The sequence below is a fragment of the Delphinus delphis genome, chromosome 10 (assembly GCF_949987515.2).
Source record: "Delphinus delphis chromosome 10, mDelDel1.2, whole genome shotgun sequence".
Classification (NCBI taxonomy): Eukaryota; Metazoa; Chordata; class Mammalia; order Artiodactyla; family Delphinidae; genus Delphinus; species Delphinus delphis.
This window is the reverse complement of record NC_082692.2, coordinates 56,335,178-56,357,896: the sequence shown is the minus strand read 5'-3', so window position 1 is coordinate 56,357,896 and position 22,719 is coordinate 56,335,178. Positions and strand designations below refer to the sequence as shown.

The window sequence follows — 22,719 nt, the reverse complement described above, 5'->3', positions numbered from 1 at the left end:
CTAGAATTATGACTTATAACATTATACCAGAACATATAAGATTTTTAGAAATTTCATGTAATGTCTGAAACATTTATGTTAACATATTTCCATACAAATAACCCAAAGAAAGTTTAGTATTAGTTGTTTTGTTTGTTTGTTTGTTGTTTTATACTGCAGGTTCTTATTAGTCATCAGTTTTATACACATCAGTGTATACATGTCAATCCCAATCACCCAATTCAGCACACCACCATCCCCACCCCACCGAAAATAGATGTTAAACTAAAATATATAAATTTTTGACTGATCTATGTGACTCTGGGTTCTGAAACTTCTACATGTCACATGCCTGATACATAACACACAGTGTCAGCCCCAGGAGAGCAAAAACACTCCAATGAAGCAAGCCAAAGAAACAAGTTTCAAACAAGGTAAAGTGATGTGTAGACCAGGATTTTTCAATTCTTTCCTGTCATGCTGAAGCTTCCCGCTCCTGAATAACAACACGTTTCCCTTGCCCTAGACACCCAAGAGCATGTCTCTTTTGGGCATAAGAATCTCTAGAGTTACACATGTGTAGTGAAGAGTGGACCTAGGGCTTCCCTGGCGGCGCAGTGGTTGAGAGTCCACCTGCCGATGCAGGGGACATGGGTTCATGCCCCAGTCCGGGAAGATCCCACATGCCACGGAGCGGCTAGGCCTGTGAGCCATGGCCGCTGAGCCTGCGCGTCCGGAGCCTGTGCTCCGCAACGGGAAAAAGAGTGGACCCAGCTGGCATACTCACAATGACCAAATTGTGTTAATCGTACTTTAAACCAATACGTCACTCCACGATGAAGTTGCAATAAATGATATATTTGCTTTCTAGACATGAATGAGATACCTTACTGGATATACTCCAGGAAGGCCAGAGAAACTGGAATAATTTACTGGTGAATTTCTTTCAGGATAGCCCATGATTTATCTAGAATATAATCTTTACATATCTGGATCCTTCAAATTAGACCAAAGGGAATATCTGGGCTGCAAGCCTCAATTAGAAGTGTGGTAGGCTGCTATGCTGCCAACTAGTGCTCCCTGACCTGTATCTTCGGAGACCAGAACCCAGTGTGGTGGATGACCAATTCATGCGTTGAACAAAAGAAGACCTCCTACAGGGCAGTGTATGTGTCATTACAGGTATGGCACTTAGGGCTAAGTACCATAAGGACTACAAGAAAACAAACAAACAAAAGTAACACATGAAGCATATAGGATAAGGAGGCACCACAGTCCAGAGCACAAGCCACTACCATCTGTATACCCTGAAGAACAGTGGAAAGTTTAAATGTTGTTTTATCAAATTTCGAAAAAGAAGTGAAGAAAGAACCTATCTGCCAGGAAGGGACATCGTGGGGTGCAGCATCCAGTTGGGTCAGGCTCTGCATCCCCTGCTCAGAAACCTTCGCCGCCTGGCTCATGGTGATGCTGGCAGCTGAGCTGGAGAAGGTGCTTCAGTCTCCAGGCCTCGCAGAGAAGCTGGGGAGGTCCCCGGAGGAGGCTGGCCACACCCTGGCAAGCTCTGGGGGCTTCTGCACTCAGCTCTGAGCAGCGTCTGGCCTCTGGGCCACTTGTGGGGGAAGGGCTGGCCAATACATACACAGGGCTCAAGATTAGGAAGCCGATACCATCCAGTCACCTCCCACTTCCTTCTCCAAAGGAGAGGGAGGTGAAGGTCCAAGAAGAGCCCCAAAGAGGCATGGCAAAGATGGAGGATCACACAGAGACCAAAGGAGAGGACGATCGGAAGAGGGGCCACCGTAGCAATCGGAATATACCATTGACATCTAGACCCCAGGAGACCAGTGGAGTCCTCACTTGCCTCAAGTGCGATCCTGAGCCAGTGGACCTCCTTCCCGAGCACCCAGAAGACAACTTGAGTGAGAACGCCCAGATGTCTCCAATGAGCTCCTCCTCAGAAAGCCATGTCATCTGCTCAGATGGAGATCCTGGAGATGTCCTGCCTCCTTGGAAGCCTGAGTCCCATGCCATGGTGTTCTCTGCCCCAACCGCATGCTGCTCCCTGCTGCTGGAGAGGCTAAAAAAAGAAGTGCTGGGTGAAGACCACCGGCCCAAATCACCAGGCTCACTGATGTCTGGAAAGGAGCTGCAGCGTGAAAAATCTTCAGACATCCCATCAAGAAGCTCCTCTTCCCTGGTGTCTACCAGCAGTAGGCCCTGCAAGCAGAAGATTCCCCTGCCGCTTTTTCTGCTGCTGCCGGGACTGAGGTCGCCCCTGCCGCTGACAAGGGATCGAGGTGAATGGCCCCCTCCTCCTAAGCTTCCGTGCTTAGCTGCTGCCAAAAACCGAGGCACCTTTGTTAACATAGTTAAGTCTCTCTCTCTCAGAACTAGCCCATTTAGCTCCAGGTTCCTTAGCGCACCCGACGCACTTATACAGCATTTAAGAGCTTTCCACAACTGGAAGGTCATATCTTTATTTCTTATCGCAGGAACACAACTTCTGTAAACTTTATTTCTGTCAGAACCTGTCTCGCCAAGCCATGGCTGGAAGAATCTCTGGATACAGATCAGGGGCAGAGGGTCCTCAGGAGCGGCGTCCAGTCTACCCTGCGGAGGCGGTCGGCGTTGAAGTCCAGCAGGCCCTTCCGCAGGGAGGCGCACACGGCGGGCAAAGGCACCAAATCCTGCAGTGCGCACAGGTCCTCACAGCGCCAGAAGAAGTCGGCCGCGCTGTCGCGGCGCAGCTTCACCGAGTGATCATGGCCCGAGCGTGGCCTCGGGGACGCTGGCTGCAGATACGATGCCCACACCCGCCTGGGGGCCACGGCTCGCCTCCCGGCCCCTCGGGCGCCCATCGCCCGGCGGCTTTGGCCCCGCAGCCTGCGCAGGACCGGCGTCGCACCAGAAGACGCAGGGCCACGGGCCCCAGCTAGGCCGGCCCCTCCATACTGCGCTCCGGCGCGGCCTCCCACCCGCAACGCCGGCCGTTGGCGCCGACCTCATCGGCCTCCGCGGCGCGGGCCAGTATATTGATTTTTGTGTTTTTGGTCACAATTTTGTACAGCCATCTCCAGAACACTTCATTGTGCAAAACTGAAACTCTGTACCCATTAAACAACTATTTTTTCCGAATAATATTTGAAATTGCCTTTTTAAAAAATTGAAGTATAGTTAATTTACAATGTTGTGTTAGTTTCAAGTATAGCGGAGTGATTCAGTTTTATGTGTGAGTGTATGCATATATTCTTTTTCATATTCTTTAAACAACTCTTCATTCTCTCCTTCGCTCAGGCCCTGGAAACCACCATTCTATTTTCTATCTCTAAGAATTTGGCTGTTCTAGATACCTTATGTAGGTGGAATTATATAGCATTTGTCTTTTTGCAACTGGCTTATTTCACTTAGCATAATGTCCTCAAGGTTCGTCCATATTGTAGCATGTGTCAGAATTTCATTCCTTTTAAGGATGAATACTATTCTATGTATATACCACATTTTGTTTATTCATTCATCTGTCAAGGGATACTTGGGTTGCTTACCCATTTTGGCTATTGTGAGTAATGCTGCTATGAATATGGGTGTAGAAATATCTCTTTGATATTTGCACCCTGCTTTCAGTTCTTTTGGGTTTCCACACAGAAGTGGAATTGCTGGATCATATGGTATTTCTATTTTTAATTTTTTGGGAAATTGCCATACCACAACAAATGTACCATTTGGGTTTTTTGCTTTGTTTTGTGTTTTTTGGCCACACAGTGTGGCATGCGGGATCTTAGTTCCCCGACCAGGGATTGAACCGGTGCCCCTACTTTGGAAGCACAGAGTCTTAACCACTGGACCGCCAAGGAAGTCCCAGTTTTCTGGGGTTTTTGGTAGTAGCCGTCCTAATGGGTATGAGATGGTATCTCATTGTGGTTTTGATTTGCATTTCCCTAATGATTAGTGATATTGAGCATCTTTTCATGTACTTTTTAGTCATCTGTATATCTTCTTTGGAGAGATGTCTATTAAAGTCCCTTGCTCTTTTTTTTTTTTTTTTAGTATTTATTTATTTGGCTGCATTGGGTCTTAATTGCAGCACGCGGGATCTTTTTTTTTTTTTAGTTGCGGCATGTGAAATCTGGTTTTTTTTAGTTGCAGCCTGCGAACTCTTAGTTGCGGCATGTGGGATCTAGTTCCCTGACCAGGGATTGAACCCGGACCCCCTGCATTGGGAGCATGGAGTCTTAGCCACTGGACCACCAGGGAAGTCCCCCTTGCCCATTTTTTAATTGGGTTGTTTATTTTTTTGTTGCTCTCACATATTTTGTATATTGACCTCTACTGGATATATGACCCCAAAATATCTTTTTATAATTGATGTGTTTGAACCAGGATACAGCAAAGTCACACTATATTTGTATATTTTATTGTCTAATCTGGAGGAAATCCCTGTCCCTGTTTCTTTCCCTTGCCCTTGACTTGTGGCAGAATCCAAGTCCATTGTCACGTAGATTTGTAATTTTGTGTTTTACCTTTGCTGCTGCCCTCCAAAATTTCCTGCTTTTGCCTTGGATAATTTCATCAGTGAATTTTCCCTTTAGGAAAGAGAATTTCTCTATCAAAAGTTCCTAGGGGACTAAAACAAAAATGAGAAGAGGAAGCTTTCTCAGTATCTGGGAACTTACCTATGGGGAGGTGGGCACTGGAGGAAGGTGAGAGGGGTGTGAGGATTAGATGGGGTTGAGCTGAGCGCTTTCAGGTCACCATCTTGACCTGAGAGAACAGGGGCTTTCCCCATGACGTGACTGGTGTTGCCCAGAGAGCCCTCTCCATGACCAGGAGCAGACCCAAAGACTGTCCCCCCAGCCATGGGGCACAAGGCAGATCCCAGGGGCCCTGCTTGGACCACACTGAGGCTTTGTTCCCAAGGGGACACTGGAGAGGACGGCCTGGCCTCAGGGGGACTTTCTAGGAGTCCTGAATGTACAGAGGCAAGGCTGGGAAGCCTCCAGCATCCAGGAGGCTCAGGAGCCAGGACGTGGTAACAGAGAGACCAGTGAGAGAAAAGCTGTGGTCGCTGAAAATATCTGGGCACTCTAAAAGGTCACCAGAGTTCTCTCTGGGATTAGGATTATGGGCATTTTTTCCTTCATATTTTCTAATTTTTCTCAAGTGAACAGTGAAAAAGTCGTGCGTTCTATTTAAAAATAGATCGATCCTTTCAGGATTAACACAGATATGCCCAAGGATGGCCATTACTGGTAACAACAGCGTCCTCCGGAGATCTGTGATCTGGAGTGGGGACTCTCCAGACTCTCCTGGGAGCCTAGAAGAGCAGCCCCTCCCGCTGGCCGGCCCAGGACCCAGGGGTGTGGGACAATCCCCAGAAGACCAAGCTTGGCAGAGGCAAGCAGAGTCCCCAGTGTCGGTAGCTGAGCTGCTGTTTACAGTTCTGCCTGCAGCCCTGGTGAGGCTTGGACCCTGTGAGGAGGACCAGCCTTAAGGAAGTTCCTGGCAAACCCACTGGAACCTACCCAAGGGCCCAGTTTCATGTACCCAGGAGAGCGTTATCCCAAGTTACTGCTTCCAAACTCCTTCCAGACACAAATGAAACCTGCTACTCCCAAAGTAGAGAACTCTTTATTATAAACCTAGGATACAGAAGGGGAAATTACAGACCGAGGCATTTCTCAGCTCTCTTTGAAATTCTCACAATGAATACAAACAGGTGTGAAAGATACTTTTTTTTTTAAGTTAATTGTTTTTTGTCTTTATTGAGTTTGTTACAATATTGCTTCTGTTTCATGTTTTGGTTTTTTGGCCCTGAGGCACGTGGGATCTTAGCTCCCCGACCAGGGATCGAACCCACACCCCCCGCACTGGAAGGCGAAGTCTCAACCACTGACTGCCAGGGAAGTCCCTGAAAGATACTTTCTTGAAAGAGTTTTAAAATACTTCCCAGTATCAAAGTGGGGATAGGTACCTAGTAGCTAAGTGCTTCATCAAGATTATGCAGAGAGGGGCCTCCAGTCCCTCTTGAGACCCTGAGGGAAGGTACTTGGTTTGCCCCAGCCCTTGCTGGAAGTGGAGCAGAGAAGGCATACATTTGCTATTAGATTTAGGGTCCTGGGTCCTATCCTGGCACAGAGACCTGAGACCATGACATTTTCTCCTTGAAGGAGAGCTTAAGGGAAACCAACGTACAAATCCCCCAAGGAGGGAAAAACAGCTGTCACAACTAACTTGCTCTGTGAGTTCAAGCAGCTCTTTCCTCGCTCTGTGCTTCACTGAAGGTGTAAATGCTGGCATAATGGGTCCTTTCCAGAGTCTGGTTCCAATGAAGAGGGAAACAAAAAGAATACAAGATTGTCCCATCTTAGTCCAGGGTTAGGCCCCCTCTGTGGTGGGACTGTCCCACCCAGCTGTTCCTGGCAGCTGTATCCAGGGAAATGTGTGCATGAAGATGCCTGTATGTGTGTGCATGAGGGTGCCCGTGCATGTATATATGTGTCTCTGTGTGTGAGCTTCTATGTGTCCATGTGCCTACAAGCTTTGGGGCAAGAGGCTCTTGTGTGGTCACTGTTTGTAAACTAGTCCCAGCAAACAACTTTGTAAGGCAATTAAGTACAGAAGATTGGTGGGAAAGTTCTCTGTGGGTGGCCCAGGGAGGAAGGCTTCCTGCTCACACCACCATGGTGACCTAGCTCCAGAACCCAAACTTGATGGAGATGCCAGAAGATGGGATCCCATCTCATGCAGGGCAGAGCTGAGAGCAGGACCACAGGCACTCAATAGGTGGAAGTGAAAAGCAGCCCCAGACACTCAGGCCAGTCTCTTGGGGACTTATCACAGTGCAGAGGCTGGGAGGAGTCAAAGAGGCAGATGAGAGGTGGACCCTTGGGGAATCAGGCTCAATGTAGGACCTCCCTATGCTAGGCCAGGCTGCTTCCTCATTTGTCCCCGGGGCAGGAGGAAGTGGGATGTGAGGTGGGGCAACAGGGCCCCAAAGCATCCGTAGGCACCATTGTGGAAGCAGCTGCCCCAGCAGTGCCATGGTCCCAGCAGTGGCCAGCACGTTGCCCAGGCAGCTAGCTCTCTCTCAGCCAAGATTTGTCTCCTGTCCCCAGGAGACTCAGAACAGTGCTTCACCGTTTCCCACAATCATTCGAACACAGCTACTGCCTGTTCTCCTCACCCTACTTAGTTCTCAGGTGGAGAAACTGAGGCCTAAGATGTGTGGATGGGTCAGAGCTGGCTCTTCTGGTCTTCCTCTTAGTCCCAGCTGGCTCTGGTTTTTACTGTCCTGGCTGATAACAGCAAGTGGGCATGCCACTTGCAGCCACATGTTCTATGCAGGACATGAGATGTGATGTCCAGATATGTACAATGGCTGCAGCTGTGTCTGTGGAGTTGGCATGTCCAGGAATCAAGAGGCCAGTGGAGCACAGATTCCCCATACAAGTGCAGGCGGAGGCAGGGGTAGAAGTACATGTACAGGCAGATAGATGCACACACCCAGGGACTCAGGGCAGTTCAGGGCAGGGACAGGGCCTTGGCGAGGCGAGTCCAGAACCAGGACTTGGTGCAGGGGTTGGTGTAGTCGCAGATAGTGATGAACCGCAGGATGCTGGGGAACTCTTTCTTCATTGACTTGTACTTGATGGGGATCAGTCGCTTCTGATGGGCACCTGCAAGCCAAAGGGTACAGAGCTGGCACCAGGCTCTCACAGTGGGGTGGGACCAATCCTCAGTCCAGGGGTTAACAACATCCCTCTCCCAACTAAGCACCCCTGGTACATATTCAGCCACACAAAGGGCACTCATGTGCATGCACACTTATGTGCAGAGACCTGCCCAAGTTCCTTGATGCTCTACCCGTGGCCGATGGTGAGGGAAGGCTGGCATCTTGAGGCCCCGCCCACTTCTCTGTGGCAAAGGCAGGGCTGAGCTTACCTGGAGAGAGGCTGAGTGCAAACTTAGTCTGGAAGTCACATTCCTTGCTTTGCAAGTAATCATCAGAGACAACCACCACCATCCGACGGCACCTAAGGGAGAGTGGGCAGGCTATAGGCACCGTGGTGACCTAGTTCAGCATACCCCCAGGGGACAGCCTTGGGAGGAGCCCACTGTGCCCAGGCTAGACAGGGTCCAACTGGGAGGATCCCAGCATTGGGATCCCTGGCAGGGCTTTGTACAACCACCCACTTGCCCCCTGGCCACCTAGCCAACCTCTTTTCAATGAGTTCACTGGCAATGGACCAGATGCAGGTGCCAGGCAGGACGTCGCGGTCAGACACACACAACTTCAGCCGATGGTTTGTCTGTTCCAGCTCCCGGATCATCTCCTGTACAAACTGGATATCGCTGGGGCAGTAGCAGATGAAGGCGTCAAAACACTCAGGCATTTGCCCTGGGTGCAAAGCACAAGGGTGATGGTCAGAGCCCTACAGGAAGGCTGGGGAGGAGCCCAGCCAGGTGCCCCCAGCCTAAGCGCCCGTGATCCTGGACCCTACACAATCCTGAGATGACACTACTCAGAGAAAGTGCCTTTCCCAGGAGCGGAAAGATGAGCACCTTCTTACCACCCCAGGCCAAACCCTAGGTTGACGATGAGATAGACACATCATTTCATGAAAATCTCATACCAAAACCAGAGGTAGGACTTTATTATTCCCATTTCTTAGGAAACTGAAGCTCAGAGAGATTAAGTGACTTGCCCAAGGTGCCACAGTCCATCTGCTTTCAACATCCATACTTTTAACACCACAATGTCCTATGGCCCAGGGGGGCAGTACTGGGCCCTTACCCAGGGGGTCATCGCAAATGGTGATGCCCGCCGGATCTCTCGTCCGAGGAATGCTGCTGTCTACAGAGTCCACCTGTAAAGGCTTCTCAGATGCCTCCTGCTGCTGCTTCAGAATATACTTTTGGCAATCCTCCTCTGTGGGGAAGAGACAAGGTGTGGCCAGCTCCCCGCAGGTACCCCACGCCTCTACCCACGGTCAGGATCCAGCCCCTGTCCCACCTCCCTGGCTGTGTTGTCCTCCAGGGCTTCTCTAGCCCAGTGGTGCCATCCACAGTTCAACAGCTCTGAAAAGATGAGCTTCCACCTGGCTCTGGTCATCCTAAAGGGACGTCAGTGGTGTTCTGGCCATGAGGGAAGCCATCAAGGTCAGGCTTATGTCTCTATCCCATTGCCCTCCACTCCCCCACCCCCCACCCCCCGCTCCGGGCTCCCGAGAATAGAATCCAAGGTATGCTTCTTTTAGGATCCACGGCTGATGTGAGCAGGGCATGTAGGAAGAGCTCAGGAGACCTGGTGATTATGTGCAGCGAGGGCAGCAGCCCCAACCAAGTGGGCCACTGTCCCCATGCCTGTGCAGGTATGGGTCAGCAAGTGGCAGGAAGGGGTGCATTTTCCAGGGACCTGAAGTTTCCAAAGACTGTCAGCTTTCAGTCCCTTACCTGCCGGTTGCTCTACATACTTGAAGCAATTCCAAGCCCCCCACAGAGGACCCCTATTCTGACTCCTGGTCCTATGTGAAAGCCTTTGTCTAAGCTGTTTCCTTGTGCCTTTTCCGGCCTTCGCCTTCTTTCTCTAGTCCCTATCATCCCACGTATGGAAAGAGGGAACTGGTCTTGCACGGTTCCCCCTCTGCAGGCTGTCTCCAGTGTCCCCCTTGCCACCCCAAAACTACTCCCTCCCCCCCGCTCTCCCCGCCTCCAAGACAGGAAAGGTGGGACGGATGCTGAGGCCAGTTATGGTCAGCCCCTTCATCCGCACCCCCACCTCGGATATGAGGCCCGGAAGGGGGCGTCCTCACCGATGCTGGGTCCCAGTTCCATCAGCAAGTCGTCGCGGCCCAGCTTGCCGAGGAGCTCGAGCAGGCGGCCCACCGAAGCGCCGGGTCGTCCCTGCCACTCGTCCAGAAGGCTGCCCGTGGGGTCGGCATGCGTCTCCAGCCGCCGGATCTCCAAGTACTCGTAGCCGATCTCCTCCGCCAGCGCGGTCCAGTCGGCCGCCACATGCGCCCGCAAGTTTAGGAAGAGCGACAGGCGACGCCGCACTCGCACGTTGAGCGCTGCCAGGGGCAGGGAGGACATGGAAGGGGTGGGGGGCGCGGAGCCCGCGTCCGGACCTCCTTCCGCCATGGCGGGCCGTCACGCAAAGGCGCGTCGTGGGTCTGTGCTTCCTCCTTACCCTACCGCCACCCCGCCCACCCGGCCCCGCCCCGCCCCGCCGGTTTCTCTTTCGAAGCGACGCCCCGCCCTACAATCTGGAGCCCCAGTATATGTGCGGAAGTGGGGGGCGCCCCACCCCTGCCCTCGGGATCTCAGGGGACTGGGGGTGTGGGGACCGGGAACCTACCTTTGAAGGTCTACGGAGCTCCACCTATCTGTCCAGGAGGGTCTGGTGCGGCAGTGGGACGATGACCTTCCTTCCTGGGTTATAGGAAAGAGGTGACTTGCTCTTTGGCATCTGGTGGACTTACATCCTTTCCATTAGGGATCTGAGGGGTTCATACGGTCCTGCCCTCGAGGATGGCGGGGAAGGGGCAAGGGGGCAGGCATCGGATCTGCCTCCCTCCACACACACCCCCACCCTAATTCTGGTAGAGCACACAATCCTGCCCTTAGGAGTATGGGGAATCCCTGGCTGTACACCCAGAGTTGGAGGTGGAAAAGGGCATATTGCCTTCTGGAGCCAGAGGCATGCCACGGCCCTGCCCTTGAAAAGTGAGGGGCACGACCCCACCCTCCGTGTTTGAGGGTAACAGGACACCCTGGCCTTCCTGTCTGAGAGAAACCCAGTACTACCCTCTGGGGTCTAGGGAAAACATTGCCATTGGGAGTCAAGCGGGCACCCGGCCTTGCTTTTTAGGGGGCAGGGGACATCGTCCTGACCTGGGGAGCTTTGGTGCATTCATTCATTCAGTAGGTATTTATTGATCACCTATTAAGTGTCAAGTATGTTGCAGGCATCCTGGATACAGAGTCCTTCTCTGACTTGGCGGAAACCCCAGCCTAGTGGGGGAGGTGGGCACTAATCAAATCATCCCAAATGACTGTAAAATTGGTTTTTTTAAAAAAAAGTATGATACTCTTTCTCCAGATAGGGGGCTTGTCACATCTCCGGCACATTTGTACAATCCGTTCTCCTGCCACCTCAAAACCCAAATTCCCTCAGTCTTCTCGAAAGACTTCCTAGGGGAGCCCAAGGGCGTCGGGGTAGGCTCTGGGGCATCTCGGAATTATTTAGGTCCCCCAGCTTGGGGGAGACAGCAGAGAAGGATAGGCAAGGGGAAGAGGAATTATAGTCGCTGGCCCCTCTTTCCCGACAAGAAGCTGTAGGCGGCACTCCTGACGAACCTGCCTTCTGTTTGGTGGCGGGCAGAGGGCAGAGTTGTAGGGAAAGGGACCCCTGGCAATGGTGAAATTTGCTTCGAGATACCAATGGGGCTCTTGGAGACCCGCCTCGGGTTTGGCAGTAGGCGGGGCTGCAAGTAGAAAGGTTTCCTGTCTGTATTTCTAGGCGGGGCTTCAGAAAAGCCCACCTCCTGGTTGGCAGCCGCCTGAGGCTACTGTAGGCGGGGCTTTGAGTGGAAAGACCTTGGGTTCAACTTTAGGAGGTTCCGTTTGCGGCAGGGGCGGGACCTCAGGCAGACTCGCCTTCTGGTTGTCTGAGGCGGGGAGGTGGGCGGGACCTTAGAGGGAAGGGCCAGTCAGACCCGCAGGGTTGCGGGCGGGGCTTAGGATAGAGGAAGCGGGTGGTCAGAGGTACGGTTCAGCGCCTGCGCGGGCGTTGGTCTGTTGGTTGCTACTCTCTGCTGCTGGCTGGTTCGGGCTTTACCCTGCCGAGCTACGCGATGCGGAGGCTGCAGGTGGTGCTGGGTCACCTGAACCGCCAGCCCGCTTCGGGCCCGGAGCCGGCGCCGCGGGCCGCGCCGTGTTGGAGCGGCGCTCCGCGGAAGTCGGCGGAGGATGTAGTGGTGGTGCACGGGCGGCGCACGGCCATTGGCCGGTCGGGCCGCGGCGGCTTCAAGGTGAGACCCCTGGGCTCGGGCGCCGGGTGTGAGATGGCGGCCCGGGGCGGGCTGGCGTCTGGCTCCTCTGTTCGGTAACCCTCGGCGTCGGTGGTGGCTCCGCGCCCGAGTTGGACCGCTCTGTGTCTCTGGGGTGGGGCTGGGGGAGCTGGGATTTTGGGAACCCCGAGCATCGCCGCCAGCCGCGCGCTTCCCGCTGCAGGACACCACCCCCGACGAACTTCTCTCCGCCGTCATGACCGCGGTTCTCCAGGACGTCAAGCTGAGCCCGGCCCAGCTGGGAGATATCTGCGTGGGTGAGTGCACTACCCGGGCCCTGCGCTCGGTTCTCGCCTTCCCATTACGCCGAAGCCCTCCTCAAACACCAGGCACTTTCCAGGTGTTTTCCCTGAGGGGAATGTCGATGGACTTCACGCAGCTGACTGTAATCGTCCTTTTCGGGCTATAGACTCCACCCCCCCCACCCCACCCCCCGCCTCCAGGCATTTTCTGTGCCCGCTCCAAGCACATTCTGCATATTAAGTGTGATAGAAAGCTGGGATCTCAAGTGACAGACATTTCAACGCCAGGGTCTTGGCACAGGAGTTTGGGAACACCCTAAGAGACTGGAGGCTAGGGTTCTGTACCCATCCTGACGTACTATCTATGCCAGGGTAGAACAGAGGGAGTTTGGAGCATCAAAACCCATCTAGTCCAGCCCCGCACTTACAGATGGAGAAACTGAGGCAGATGGAGAAACTGAGGCCTGGGGAATTTGCAGCAGAGCTTGGACCTGAATCCAGGACCTCTTGACCGTCAGTCCAACCCTTTTTCCCCAACTCTGCTCCTCTAGCCTGGAAACATAACATTATATGGTAAGAGTCACATCACCTAAGTGTCAGCCCTAGATGGGGGATCACCGTTCCACCCCTGGAGTGCGAGCAGGGCTTGGTGGAGGACACTTAGGGGAAGGTGTGCATTTCAAAAACACTTTCCTAACTGACAGAACTACTTCTTCAGACTTAAAGCTTTGCACTGCATTCTTCTTTCCATGTTAACCTTTTAAAGGCAGGCGACCTCCCTAGTGTGTGCTGATTTGGAAAAGCAGGTTGCATGGGCAAGGGAGCTTGGGCCTCTCAGGGACTGGATCTAGTGTATGGCCAGGACAAGCTGCTGTATAGCTGGCTGCCCCTGCTCCAGACCTTGAAATTCCACTGTTTCTGAAGGAAGATCTGGAATGCCCCCCTCTTGCTAATCACAGCTGTACCTTAGTGCCTGGCACTGAATAAAGGTTTGTTGTCCACAGGAAATGTGCTTCAGCCTGGGGCCGGAGCATTAATGGCCCGAATTGCCCAGTTTCTGAGGTAAACTTTTCCAGTTCTTGCCCTGGGTTGGCTATTCACGCTCTTGCTTGGGCTCAGGTCCCAGAGAACTCAGCCTGTTGTGGGGAGAAGATCAGGATTGGACACCAGACCTGGACACAGCCAGGGTCCTCAGCACCCTGCTTTTCTGCATGCTGCCTTTCCCCTACTTTGAAGGGAGGGTGTGTTTCCCAGCGCTGAGCCAGGACAGACGGCCTTTGGGACTGGAGCAAAAAGTTCCTTGTGGCCTGATTTTCCTAAGCCAAAATCAGCTTGTTGCTTGTGAACTCTGTCCTCTTGTCAAGTAAATAAGCAGGTTGGCACACTGAAGAGTGATTTTGAGCTTTTTTTTTTTTTTTTTTTGTTTTTGCGGCACACGGGCCTCTCACTGTTGTGGCCTCTCCCGTTGCGGAGCACAGGCTCCGGACGCACAGGCTCAGCGGCCATGGCTCACGGGCCTAGCTGCTCCGCGGCATGTGGGATCCTCCCGGACCGGGGCACGAACCCGTGTCCCCTGCATCGGCAGGCGGACTCTCAACCACTGCGCCACCAGGGAAGCCCTGATTTTGAGCTTTTTAAATGCTAGCCCATCAGCAGAGGCTTGGGGACAGCGCAGAATCTTGGGGTGAAGGGTAGCCCAGAAGGGGCCCTGGTGAATTGCCCTTTACCACTTGTTGTCCTAAGACAGGTTGGAGGTTTAAATTATTTTCACATGTCGATTTAAGAGCCACTGAGCTGTGTACTCCCAGCTTCGTGGAGAAGAAACAACAGGAACGTGAACTAGTGAAGGAACAGGAAAACTGACAAAACCTGTGGAGACTAGGAGAAGTTCAGACTGCTTAGCCTGGATTTCAAAGATTCCAGCGATTTGGCTCCAGATTTGACTTCTAGCCTAATCTGCCTGCTGCTTCCTCTTTCAACCAGCCTGTCTGCCCACTGCCTTCCCTAAGCTGGTCTTTCTGTCCCCTTGCAGTACTGTCCCTACCTCCCCTCTCTGCCCCAGTTAAACTCTGTTCAAACACAGTTTCACCATTTTGACCAGACTTCTCTGAGTTCCCAAGCTTAAAACGAGGGCCCATTCTTTTCCAGTCGCTAGCCACGTGTTTCCTTGTGATGTGATTTGCCACCTTGCTCTGTTATTGTAGTCTCTGCTAGTTAATTCACTTTCTGTGTGTGGTTGGGCATCCTCTAGGGCTCTGTATTATAAGCATGTCAGCATCCCTCCAGTGGTGCCTCATACCAAGTAGGTGTTTAATGAACACTTGGTGGATTGGGTGAAGGGGTGGTAACTAGGTAGTAGGGAGTTAGGGGACCTGGGAAGGGTTAAACAGGCTACAGGGACCTAGGAGACTATCCACCCAAGGGGGTCTCAGCAGAGCCTGGCCTGGGCACTAGCCCAGAGGTTCCTGACGCTGGCTGCACGCCAGAATCAACAGAATCAACAATGCTTTCACCCCTGAGGTTCTGAGTCCATGGGTCTGGGGATTTCCCCAGGGCTTTGTACCCTTGGCCAGCACAGGTTACACTGGCAGACGCAGCCTCACCAGCTTCCAGGGCTGGAACCAGTGTGAGAATCTGGGGGAACCCGTCAGAAGAAGGGATGTTAGAATACCTAGTACCCATCAGGGATTTTTGTCCAGCTGGGAACAGCCTTTCCAGAGACAATGGGAACATAAAGGCCACATGGTTACTAGTAAGGCTGAGGAGTGGGGATGGTTTCTAGCCTCATACTTGAGACATTTCTTTTTTTTTTTTTAACTGAGGTATAGTTGATTTATAATGTGTTAATTTCTGCTGTACAGCAAAGTGATTGGGTTATACATATATATACATTGTTTTTTAATATATTTTTTCCATTATGGATTATCACAGGATAATGAGTATAGTTCCCTGAGCTATACAGTAGGACCTTGTTGTTTATCCATTCTATATATAATAGTTTGCATCTGCTAATCCCAAACTCCCACTTCATCTCTCCCCTACCCAACCCCCTTGGCAAAAACAAGTCTATTCTCTGTCTGTGAGTCCATTTCTGTTTCGTAGATAAGTTCATTTGTGTCATATTTTAGATTCCACATATAAGTGATATCATATGATATTTGTGTTTCCCTGTCTGACTTACTTCGCTCAGTATGACAATCTGTAGGTCCATCCATGTTTCTGCAAATGGCATTATTTCGTTCTTTTTATGGCTGAGTAATATTCCGTTGTATATATGTACCACATCTTCTTCATCCATTCCTCTTTTGATGGACATTTAGGTTGCTTCCATGTCTTGGCTATTGTAAATAGTGCTGCAGCGATCGTTGGGGTTATGGTTTTCTCTGGATTTATGCCCAGGAGTGGGACTGCTGGATCATAAGGCAACACTATTTTTAGTTTTTTAAGGAACCTGCGTATTGTTCTCCGTAGTGGCTGTATCAATTTACATTCCCCCAACAGTATAGGAAGGTTCCCTTTTCTCCACACCCTCTCCAGCATTTATTATTTGTAGACTTTTTGATGGCCATTCTGACTGGTGTGAGATGATACCTCATTGTAGTTTTGACTTGCATTTCTCTAAGAATTAGCGACGTTGAACATCTTTTCACGTGCCTGTTGGCCATCTGTCGTACTTCAGACATTTATTTTGCACTGGTTCTCTGTCTTGGCCACAGGCCCTCTTCTCTATTCTTCATGGGAAACAGGGATATACAGTTTTAATTTTTGAATCTTCAAAGGAAGAGAAAGAAGGACCCCTGTGGCCCAGGCAGCCTTCTCTCGCGTTTGCGCTGTGCTTGGCCTTGGATGAGAATCACAGGGTGGAAGGGCATGTGATTGTGGGGCACTGGGGAGCAAGCACCTGCAGAGATGGGGTTTGCCCAGTGTAGGTCAGGCCTGGAGTAGGGGCAGGGCTGCTGGGTTTGTTCCCCTGGGCTTTCTGTCTCCTGAAGGGGCAGTCATGTTGGCCAGGAGCACAGGCCTGCTTTCCCTGAGAGCCTGGCAGGGGAGAGGGGGCTGACTCTGTTCTCACTTTCTGTTTCAGTGACATCCCAGAGACCGTGCCTTTGTCAGCTGTCAATAGACAGTGTTCCTCAGGGCTCCAGGCGGTGGCCAGCATAGCTGGTAAGTTCTGACTGGGTGGGCACCCAGTGCCGCGGCCTGGCCTTGTTCCTGGCTCCTCGGGTTTGGGTCGTCAGAGTCACTGTCTGCTGGGCAAGCAGTAAGGATTTCTGACAGGACCGTAATCTCAGAAAGCCTGGAGGAGAGCCCCTCACTGCACCCTCAGCCTTTTCTGGACACTCCTGGGTCTTCTATCTCTGAGGCTGGGGCTGAGTCCCACTTAGAGACCAGGTGGGGAAGAGGCTCCCCTGTTCCCAGGACAGATGGACTCTGGGGAAGGATGTTTATGAAATGCTTTTGTTGCAGGTGGCATCAGAAATGGGTCTTATGACATTGGCATGGCTTGTGGGTAAGAATTTTTTCCTGCTGGAGCTTATTAACTGACTTGTACCAGTGAAACTAATGTTCACCTCCTGAGTTCCCAGAGGCCATGATTTTAGAATTCTCCCCTGGCCCTTGCAGGCACTTAGAAGTGGTCCCCAGCTCTGGCTGCTCGGGAACCGCTCACATCTCTCAGCACCAGAGGAAGTGGGCTTTGAAGAGCTTTCTTTCTTGGAAATCTGTCGGGCTGGAAATGTGGGCAAGCATTGTGAGGAAATACGGCACTGGGTTTCTGTCTGTGGCCCTTGTTGATTCATGATGGCTGCTGAGAGAAAGAGCAGTTTCGCTTCCCTAGAGCCAGGGACAGCTGCCTGCTGTAGAACTAGCTTGTTCATTTCACAGGCTGGCTGTCCCCCACCCTGACCAAGGTGGAAACTTCCAGCTGCCTCCTGGGTTCTGAGGGACACGGTCAGATCTGTGGTGGTTTTGTCCCCGTCAGCTGTGACTCCGTTTTTAGCTGCAGCGTGTGGAGCCCAGGGAGGGGTAGGCTGGGGTGGGCGTCGGGTGCTGGCAGCCTCGGGGAGGCCAGCAGCCCCAGGATCCTGATGTGCGCCCTCTGCCTCTCAGTTCCTCTCCATAGCATTTCTCGATTGGAGCCCTGCTGGGCCGTCTCAGAGCTGTGCCAGTTGGCACTTGCTGTACTGCCCTGTGTCTGCAGTTGTAGATAAACACAAAGACCAAACTGCAGGGACTTTGGCCGGGCAAAGGCCACTGCCCAGGCTGCCCTCTGGTTTCTATCTTACTGGAGGAGGGACGGGGGTGTGGGTGACCTGAGGAGAAGGTCGGAGCCTTCATGTGTTTCTTAGAGGGTATCTGAGTCCCCAAGCAAATTAAAAGACTGTGTTACTAGGGTATTAAGGATTTGGGGCCAGGACATTCCCCCATGTCACAGGCTGACTGTTCCCCGTAGACTGTGATCGTGATGAGTAGCCCAGGATATCCTAGGTGGCAGTGGGCTCTGAAGCCAGACTACCTAAATTTGGATCCTGGCTGAGTGACCATGGACAAGTTAACTCAGCTTCTCTGACCCTGACACTGTTCAAAGTGCTCTTATACCTGAAAAGACTTTTTTTTTTTTTTTTTTTTTTTTTGCGGGGGCAGGGTGGCCACACTGCAGGGCGTGCGGGACCTTAGTTCCCCGACCAGGGATCGAACTTGTGCCCACTGCGGTGGAAGCGCGGTCTTAACCGCTGGACGGCCAGGGAATTCCCAGAAAAGATTTTTACAGTAGCGCTGGGCGCATGAAAAGCGTGCAGTCAAGGTTATGTGTTGTCATCCTTTGAGGCCTTGTATCCTGCCGCCTCCTGGAAGCCCTTTTGACCACACTAAACTGAGATCGCTCGTGTTTCCCTGGGCTCCTAGCACCTCCTGGTCTATGCAGGTCGGCTTGCTCTTTGATGTGCAGCTTTTGAAACATTTGTCTCTTCTCTCCGCTGAATTTGTGGCCCCTGAGGGCAGGGCCCGGGCTCCTTAGATGTGTTTCTCCCACGGTGGCCAACACTAGGCTGCCTTCCTTGGGACTGGCTGCAGGACCAATTGTGCTGGGACGTGAGGCCCTGCCCAGGCATGTGGACTGTGCAGCAGTGGGGGCGAGGGTGCGGCTGGGGCTCAGCAGCCCTGCACCCCCAGCTCTGTGCTGCCGGCCAGTGCTCTGCCTTGAGCTCCCTGGCCATTTCCCAGCACTTGCCAGACGCAGAGCTCTCCGTGGGGAGTCCCGCTGATGATCACCTCCTCTTCAGGGTGGAGTCCATGTCCCTGGCAGACAGAGGGAACCCTGGAAATGTTACCTCTCGCTTGGTGGAGAAGGAGAAGGCCAGAGATTGCCTGATTCCTATGGGGTGAGCGCCCACCGTGGCTCCGTGTGCCTGTCCCCGCTCAGCTCCCTGCCTGGCCCGGAGCAGGGGTGCAGGAACTTGGATTATCTTGTGGCCTCCCGCCTTCGGCCCTGGTCTGCTCTGCAGGGACTCTGGGCATGGGACTTAGTGCTGGCCCTGACTTCGTGTCCTGAGGCCCCCAGTCCGCTCTGTGCCTCTGGGTTTCCAAGCATGGCCCAGCCTGTCACTCCCACCCTGAGGGGCTCAGTCACACAAGGCATGATGGCAGCTGCACCCTAAAGCCTTGGAGGCCTAGAAAGTTGAGGAGGCGGGAGGCTTTTGCTCACCGGCCATGCTGGCGAGGGCCCTTGGGCCCTGTCAGTGCAGCATCAAAGGCATCCAGAGCCACCCCCGGGGTCCATGGGCAGGGAGTCGTGGCTCCGCTGGACGTGTGAGGGGATGTGCGGCTGCCTCCACATCCAGGGACCATCTCCGAGGGAAGCCTGTAAAGCCAGAAGCCCCGGCCAAAGGCCCCTCTGTGGCTCTGGGCTCCCAGGATGAGGGGAGGCTCCAGCTACGGGGAGCAGAAAGCTGGGTGTGGCCTTCCCAGAGGGGGACTCCTCTCCCACGGTAAAGCACTTTTCATTGAGGCACAGGAGAAGCTGGCCAAGCCAGTTAGTGCCCTACCCACGCCCTCCTGTGTGCTGGTCTCTGGTGAACAGGCGTCTTAGAGTCTGGCCAGCGTCACTGACTCCCTGCCTGTGCTCCGCCCTGAGTCATCACTACTGTCACTGTGGCACAGACAGGCCCTCCGGTTCTCCTGCCTGCAGCCCTGGGGCCCGTCCCCAGGCTGCCTGGCTCCACGCTCACTGTTGTTGTCTGTGTTCTAGGATAACCTCAGAGAACGTAGCCGAGCGATTTGGCATTTCGCGGGAGAAGCAGGATACCTTTGCACTGGCTTCCCAGCAAAAGTGAGTGCTATTTGGGGTGAGATGTTTAAGGGGCTGGAGAGTGAGGTTTGGAGGCTGTCCTAAGTGATCTCAGGTGGAGCTGCCCTTAGGCTACCACTGGTTTCTAAGCCTCTACCTCCCAGAAGGGGGAGGTGGGGGAGGGCGGGGGGGCCACTGTGCAGTTAGCACTGTGTCCCGTTACAGTCTGTTTACCCTGAGTGTCTTTCCGTAGCTTGGCCTCGGTTTCCCCATCCATTTATTGAGAGTGTAAGGAGGGCCAGGGCTCTTCTCTAGTTGGCTGTGGTTTGGTGATTAGACATGGTAACCACAGGCTTCTCTGGATAGCCTGGAGGGTGGAGCCAGTGCTGCCGGGGACCCTGGCATCCCTGAGTCTGGGGTAGCATCCTGAGGCAGGGGCTGGGGACACTGAGGCAGTGGTTCTTAGCCACTTGGGTGCAAGTAACCATTTGAGAATTTGGTGAAAGCCGTGGCTTCCTCCCCATGGGAATGCCTGTGGGCCCTTACATTTTGCATGATTGCAAGGACCACCCTAAAATGCCCTGTGCTTTTACACTGTTTAAATACAAAGATTCGTCCGGTAGTTTGGTATATGGCATTTTATTTTATTTTGACATTTAAAAGATTTTATTTCACTAACAAGTCTGTGTTAATCGTAAGTGTCACTCATGCAAATTTTGCATAGATATATTCAGGGTAGTATATGTCATTTTAATCACGTGGAAACATGGGGAATGGATGGAATTGAGCGACGGGAGGGAACAGAAAAGCTGGCAGAACCCAGCACAAATATTCCTGGGGCTCCAGCCTCAGTTTGACTTAGTCCCTCTTGGGTGAAGGTCTCAAAGGAGAGCCGCCACTTCCAAACTTCCCCCTCCCCTTTGAGGTTGGGATAAGCCAGGATCTGAAGATCTAAGGCTGATGGCCAAGAAGTCCCTGTAAAGCCCTGGGCTTCCCAGTCCCAGGGCAGGTGGGGTAGTAGGGGACCCTGTGCACTGCCCCCGAGGTGAGTGTGACCCCGCATGTAGCAGTCTGAGCTTGCATGTCTGTCCCAGAGGGCAGGGCAGGAGGCGGAGGCCTCAGGGAGGGACCCCAGGAAGGAAGGTAACCCCATGGAAACCTGAGCCTGGCTGTCCACGGTGCTGGCAGGGCAGCCAGAGCCCAGAGCAAGGGCTGTTTCCAAGCTGAGATTGTGCCTGTGACCACCACGGTCCGTGATGACAAGGGCACTGAGAGAAGTGTCACCGTGGCCCACGATGAGGGCATCCGCCCCGACACCACCCTGGAGGGCCTGGCCAAACTGAAGCCTGCCTTCAAGAAGGGGGGCTCTACCACAGCTGGTGAGACTGGGCTGGGGGTGGGGTGAGGAGGGGGCTGCTTCCGTGCCGGGTGTTCTCCTCTGGGAGCCTGGAGCCACCGGGCAGGGTGGATATGGAAGGTCTGGACCTCCTCGGAGCTGCCCCGAGGCCTCCTTAACCCTGTGGTTTGCCTCTAGGAAACTCTAGCCAGGTGAGTGACGGGGCAGCTGCCATCCTGCTGGCCAGGAGGTCCAAGGCAGAAGAGTTGGGCCTTCCCATCCTTGGGGTCCTGAGGTCCTACGCAGTGGTTGGGGTCCCGCCTGACATCATGGGCGTTGGACCTGCCTATGCCATCCCTGTAGCTTTGCAAAAAGCAGGTAAGATGGCTCCTTCACACCCTAGGTTTGGATCCAGCCCCTGCCTCTCGTGCTGTTGCCAGAGGCGGGTGCCCGGGGTGGGCCTGCGGGTGCCGCAGAGTGAAGGTGGGGCACCCTGACCCCTTCCTGACCCCACACCTGGGACCCGCTCACCCATCTGGAACAGAGGCAGACACACCGGGCAGCCCAGCCTCCAGGCCATGGATGGCGTAGGGCCCCAGGGAGTCTGAGAAGCCTGCTAAGGGGCCGCTGGGTCAGCTCAGGTCTTTTCCGCTTGCCTGCAGGGTTGACGGTGGAGGACGTGGACATCTTTGAGATCAATGAGGCCTTCGCAAGTCAGGTGAGCCTGTTTTGCATTGTTGCCTGGGCCGCCCAGTTGGAGGCAGCGGGAGGGTGGTGCGGGGGACTGGGGAGGGAGCTACACTGATGCTCAGCCTCCCTCCAGGTCGTCTACTGTGTGGAGAAGCTGCAACTGCCCCCTGAGAAGGTGAACCCTCTGGGGGGTGCGGTGGCCTTGGGCCACCCGCTGGGCTGCACTGGGGCACGACAGGTCATCACGCTGCTCAACGAGCTGAAGCGCCGCGGGAGGCGGTAAGGCCGGTCCCCGTGGGGGTCGGGGGGGGCCCAGCTGGTGCGCCTGATGGGGGGAGGTGTACGCGCCCCCGCCCCCCACACACTCCGAGCCGAGGAGACAGGCCCCTGGCCTGCGGCAGGCATCGGCCACCGTGTGCGCGCCCCTCGGCGGGCAGGCCGGGAACCACGTTCCCCGAGGTCTGGCGTCCTGTGCCCGTGAAGGCCTTGGTCCACCCAGCTCAGCCTGGTCCGGGGAGAGCTTGGTGGCTGGGCTTCTGCCCTTTGTGCCTTCACCCAACCAGCACATTTTGCTTCCACAGGGCGTATGGGGTGGTGTCCATGTGCATCGGGACCGGCATGGGAGCCGCCGCCGTCTTCGAATACCCTGGAAACTGAAAGAGGCCCAGCCCAGTGCCCTGGCAGTAGCGCTACAGACGTGACACCTGGGGAGTCCCAGCACTGGTGGCAGTGGCAAGTCAAGGCACTTCAGCTGAGCTGGCAAATGTGAACACTGATGAGACAGTACGGGAGCGGGTGAGGTATCGGGCTGCCGTCTGTCGGGCCCCTCTAGCTGAGACAGGCAAAGTTGGCCTGGCTCACGCAGCCTGCAAGGCCACCGTGTGATTCCTGGGGGAAGGGGCCTGTGGATGCGGAGTGCAGTAAACATAGTAAACGCATTACCTTCTCTCCGTGGCTGTGGTTTTTTCCCCCAAGAAAGAGCCAGTTCTTGGTATGCTAGTCCTGCCTCTGCTGAATCTGAATAGTGACTCTTTTAACTGCTCTGGTCTCCACAGGGGCATGGCCGACCCTTTGTATTAGCTCTGAGGACACAGGGTGCAGGGCCTGGAAGTGGTG

The 22,719-nt window shown here is 53.8% G+C and overlaps 2 protein-coding genes across 5 annotated transcripts; one reads left to right on the top strand and one right to left on the bottom strand.

The window, feature by feature from the left end:
* Positions 1-5,569: 5,569 nt before the first annotated feature.
* Positions 5,570-10,131, bottom strand: MYD88 (MYD88 innate immune signal transduction adaptor). 3 transcript variants are annotated; one of them, XM_060022186.2, is made up of 5 exons: positions 9,792-10,131; positions 8,774-8,908; positions 8,188-8,377; positions 7,921-7,963; positions 5,570-7,655 (listed from the first exon to the last, which is right to left on the bottom strand). In XM_060022186.2, the coding sequence occupies exons 1-5, from the start codon at positions 10,117-10,119 to the stop codon at positions 7,635-7,637; spliced, it is 717 nt and encodes a 238-aa protein (XP_059878169.1). In that variant the 5' UTR covers positions 10,120-10,131; the 3' UTR covers positions 5,570-7,634. The 3 variants fall into 3 exon arrangements, with proteins under 3 accessions (XP_059878169.1, XP_059878167.1, XP_059878168.1); XM_060022184.1 differs by having other exon boundaries at positions 7,921-8,012; positions 8,197-8,377; XM_060022185.2 differs by having other exon boundaries at positions 7,921-8,012; positions 8,216-8,377.
* A 1,594-nt stretch (positions 10,132-11,725) lies between these two features.
* Positions 11,726-22,681, top strand: ACAA1 (acetyl-CoA acyltransferase 1). 2 transcript variants are annotated; one of them, XM_060022180.1, is made up of 12 exons: positions 11,726-12,011; positions 12,214-12,307; positions 13,297-13,354; positions 16,377-16,456; positions 16,760-16,802; positions 18,574-18,672; positions 19,539-19,619; positions 20,766-20,956; positions 21,112-21,291; positions 21,576-21,631; positions 21,737-21,882; positions 22,185-22,679. In XM_060022180.1, the coding sequence occupies exons 1-12, from the start codon at positions 11,835-11,837 to the stop codon at positions 22,258-22,260; spliced, it is 1,281 nt and encodes a 426-aa protein (XP_059878163.1). In that variant the 5' UTR covers positions 11,726-11,834; the 3' UTR covers positions 22,261-22,679. The 2 variants fall into 2 exon arrangements, with proteins under 2 accessions (XP_059878163.1, XP_059878164.1); XM_060022181.1 differs by lacking the exon at positions 18,574-18,672 and having other exon boundaries at positions 22,185-22,681.
* Positions 22,682-22,719: the final 38 nt, after the last annotated feature.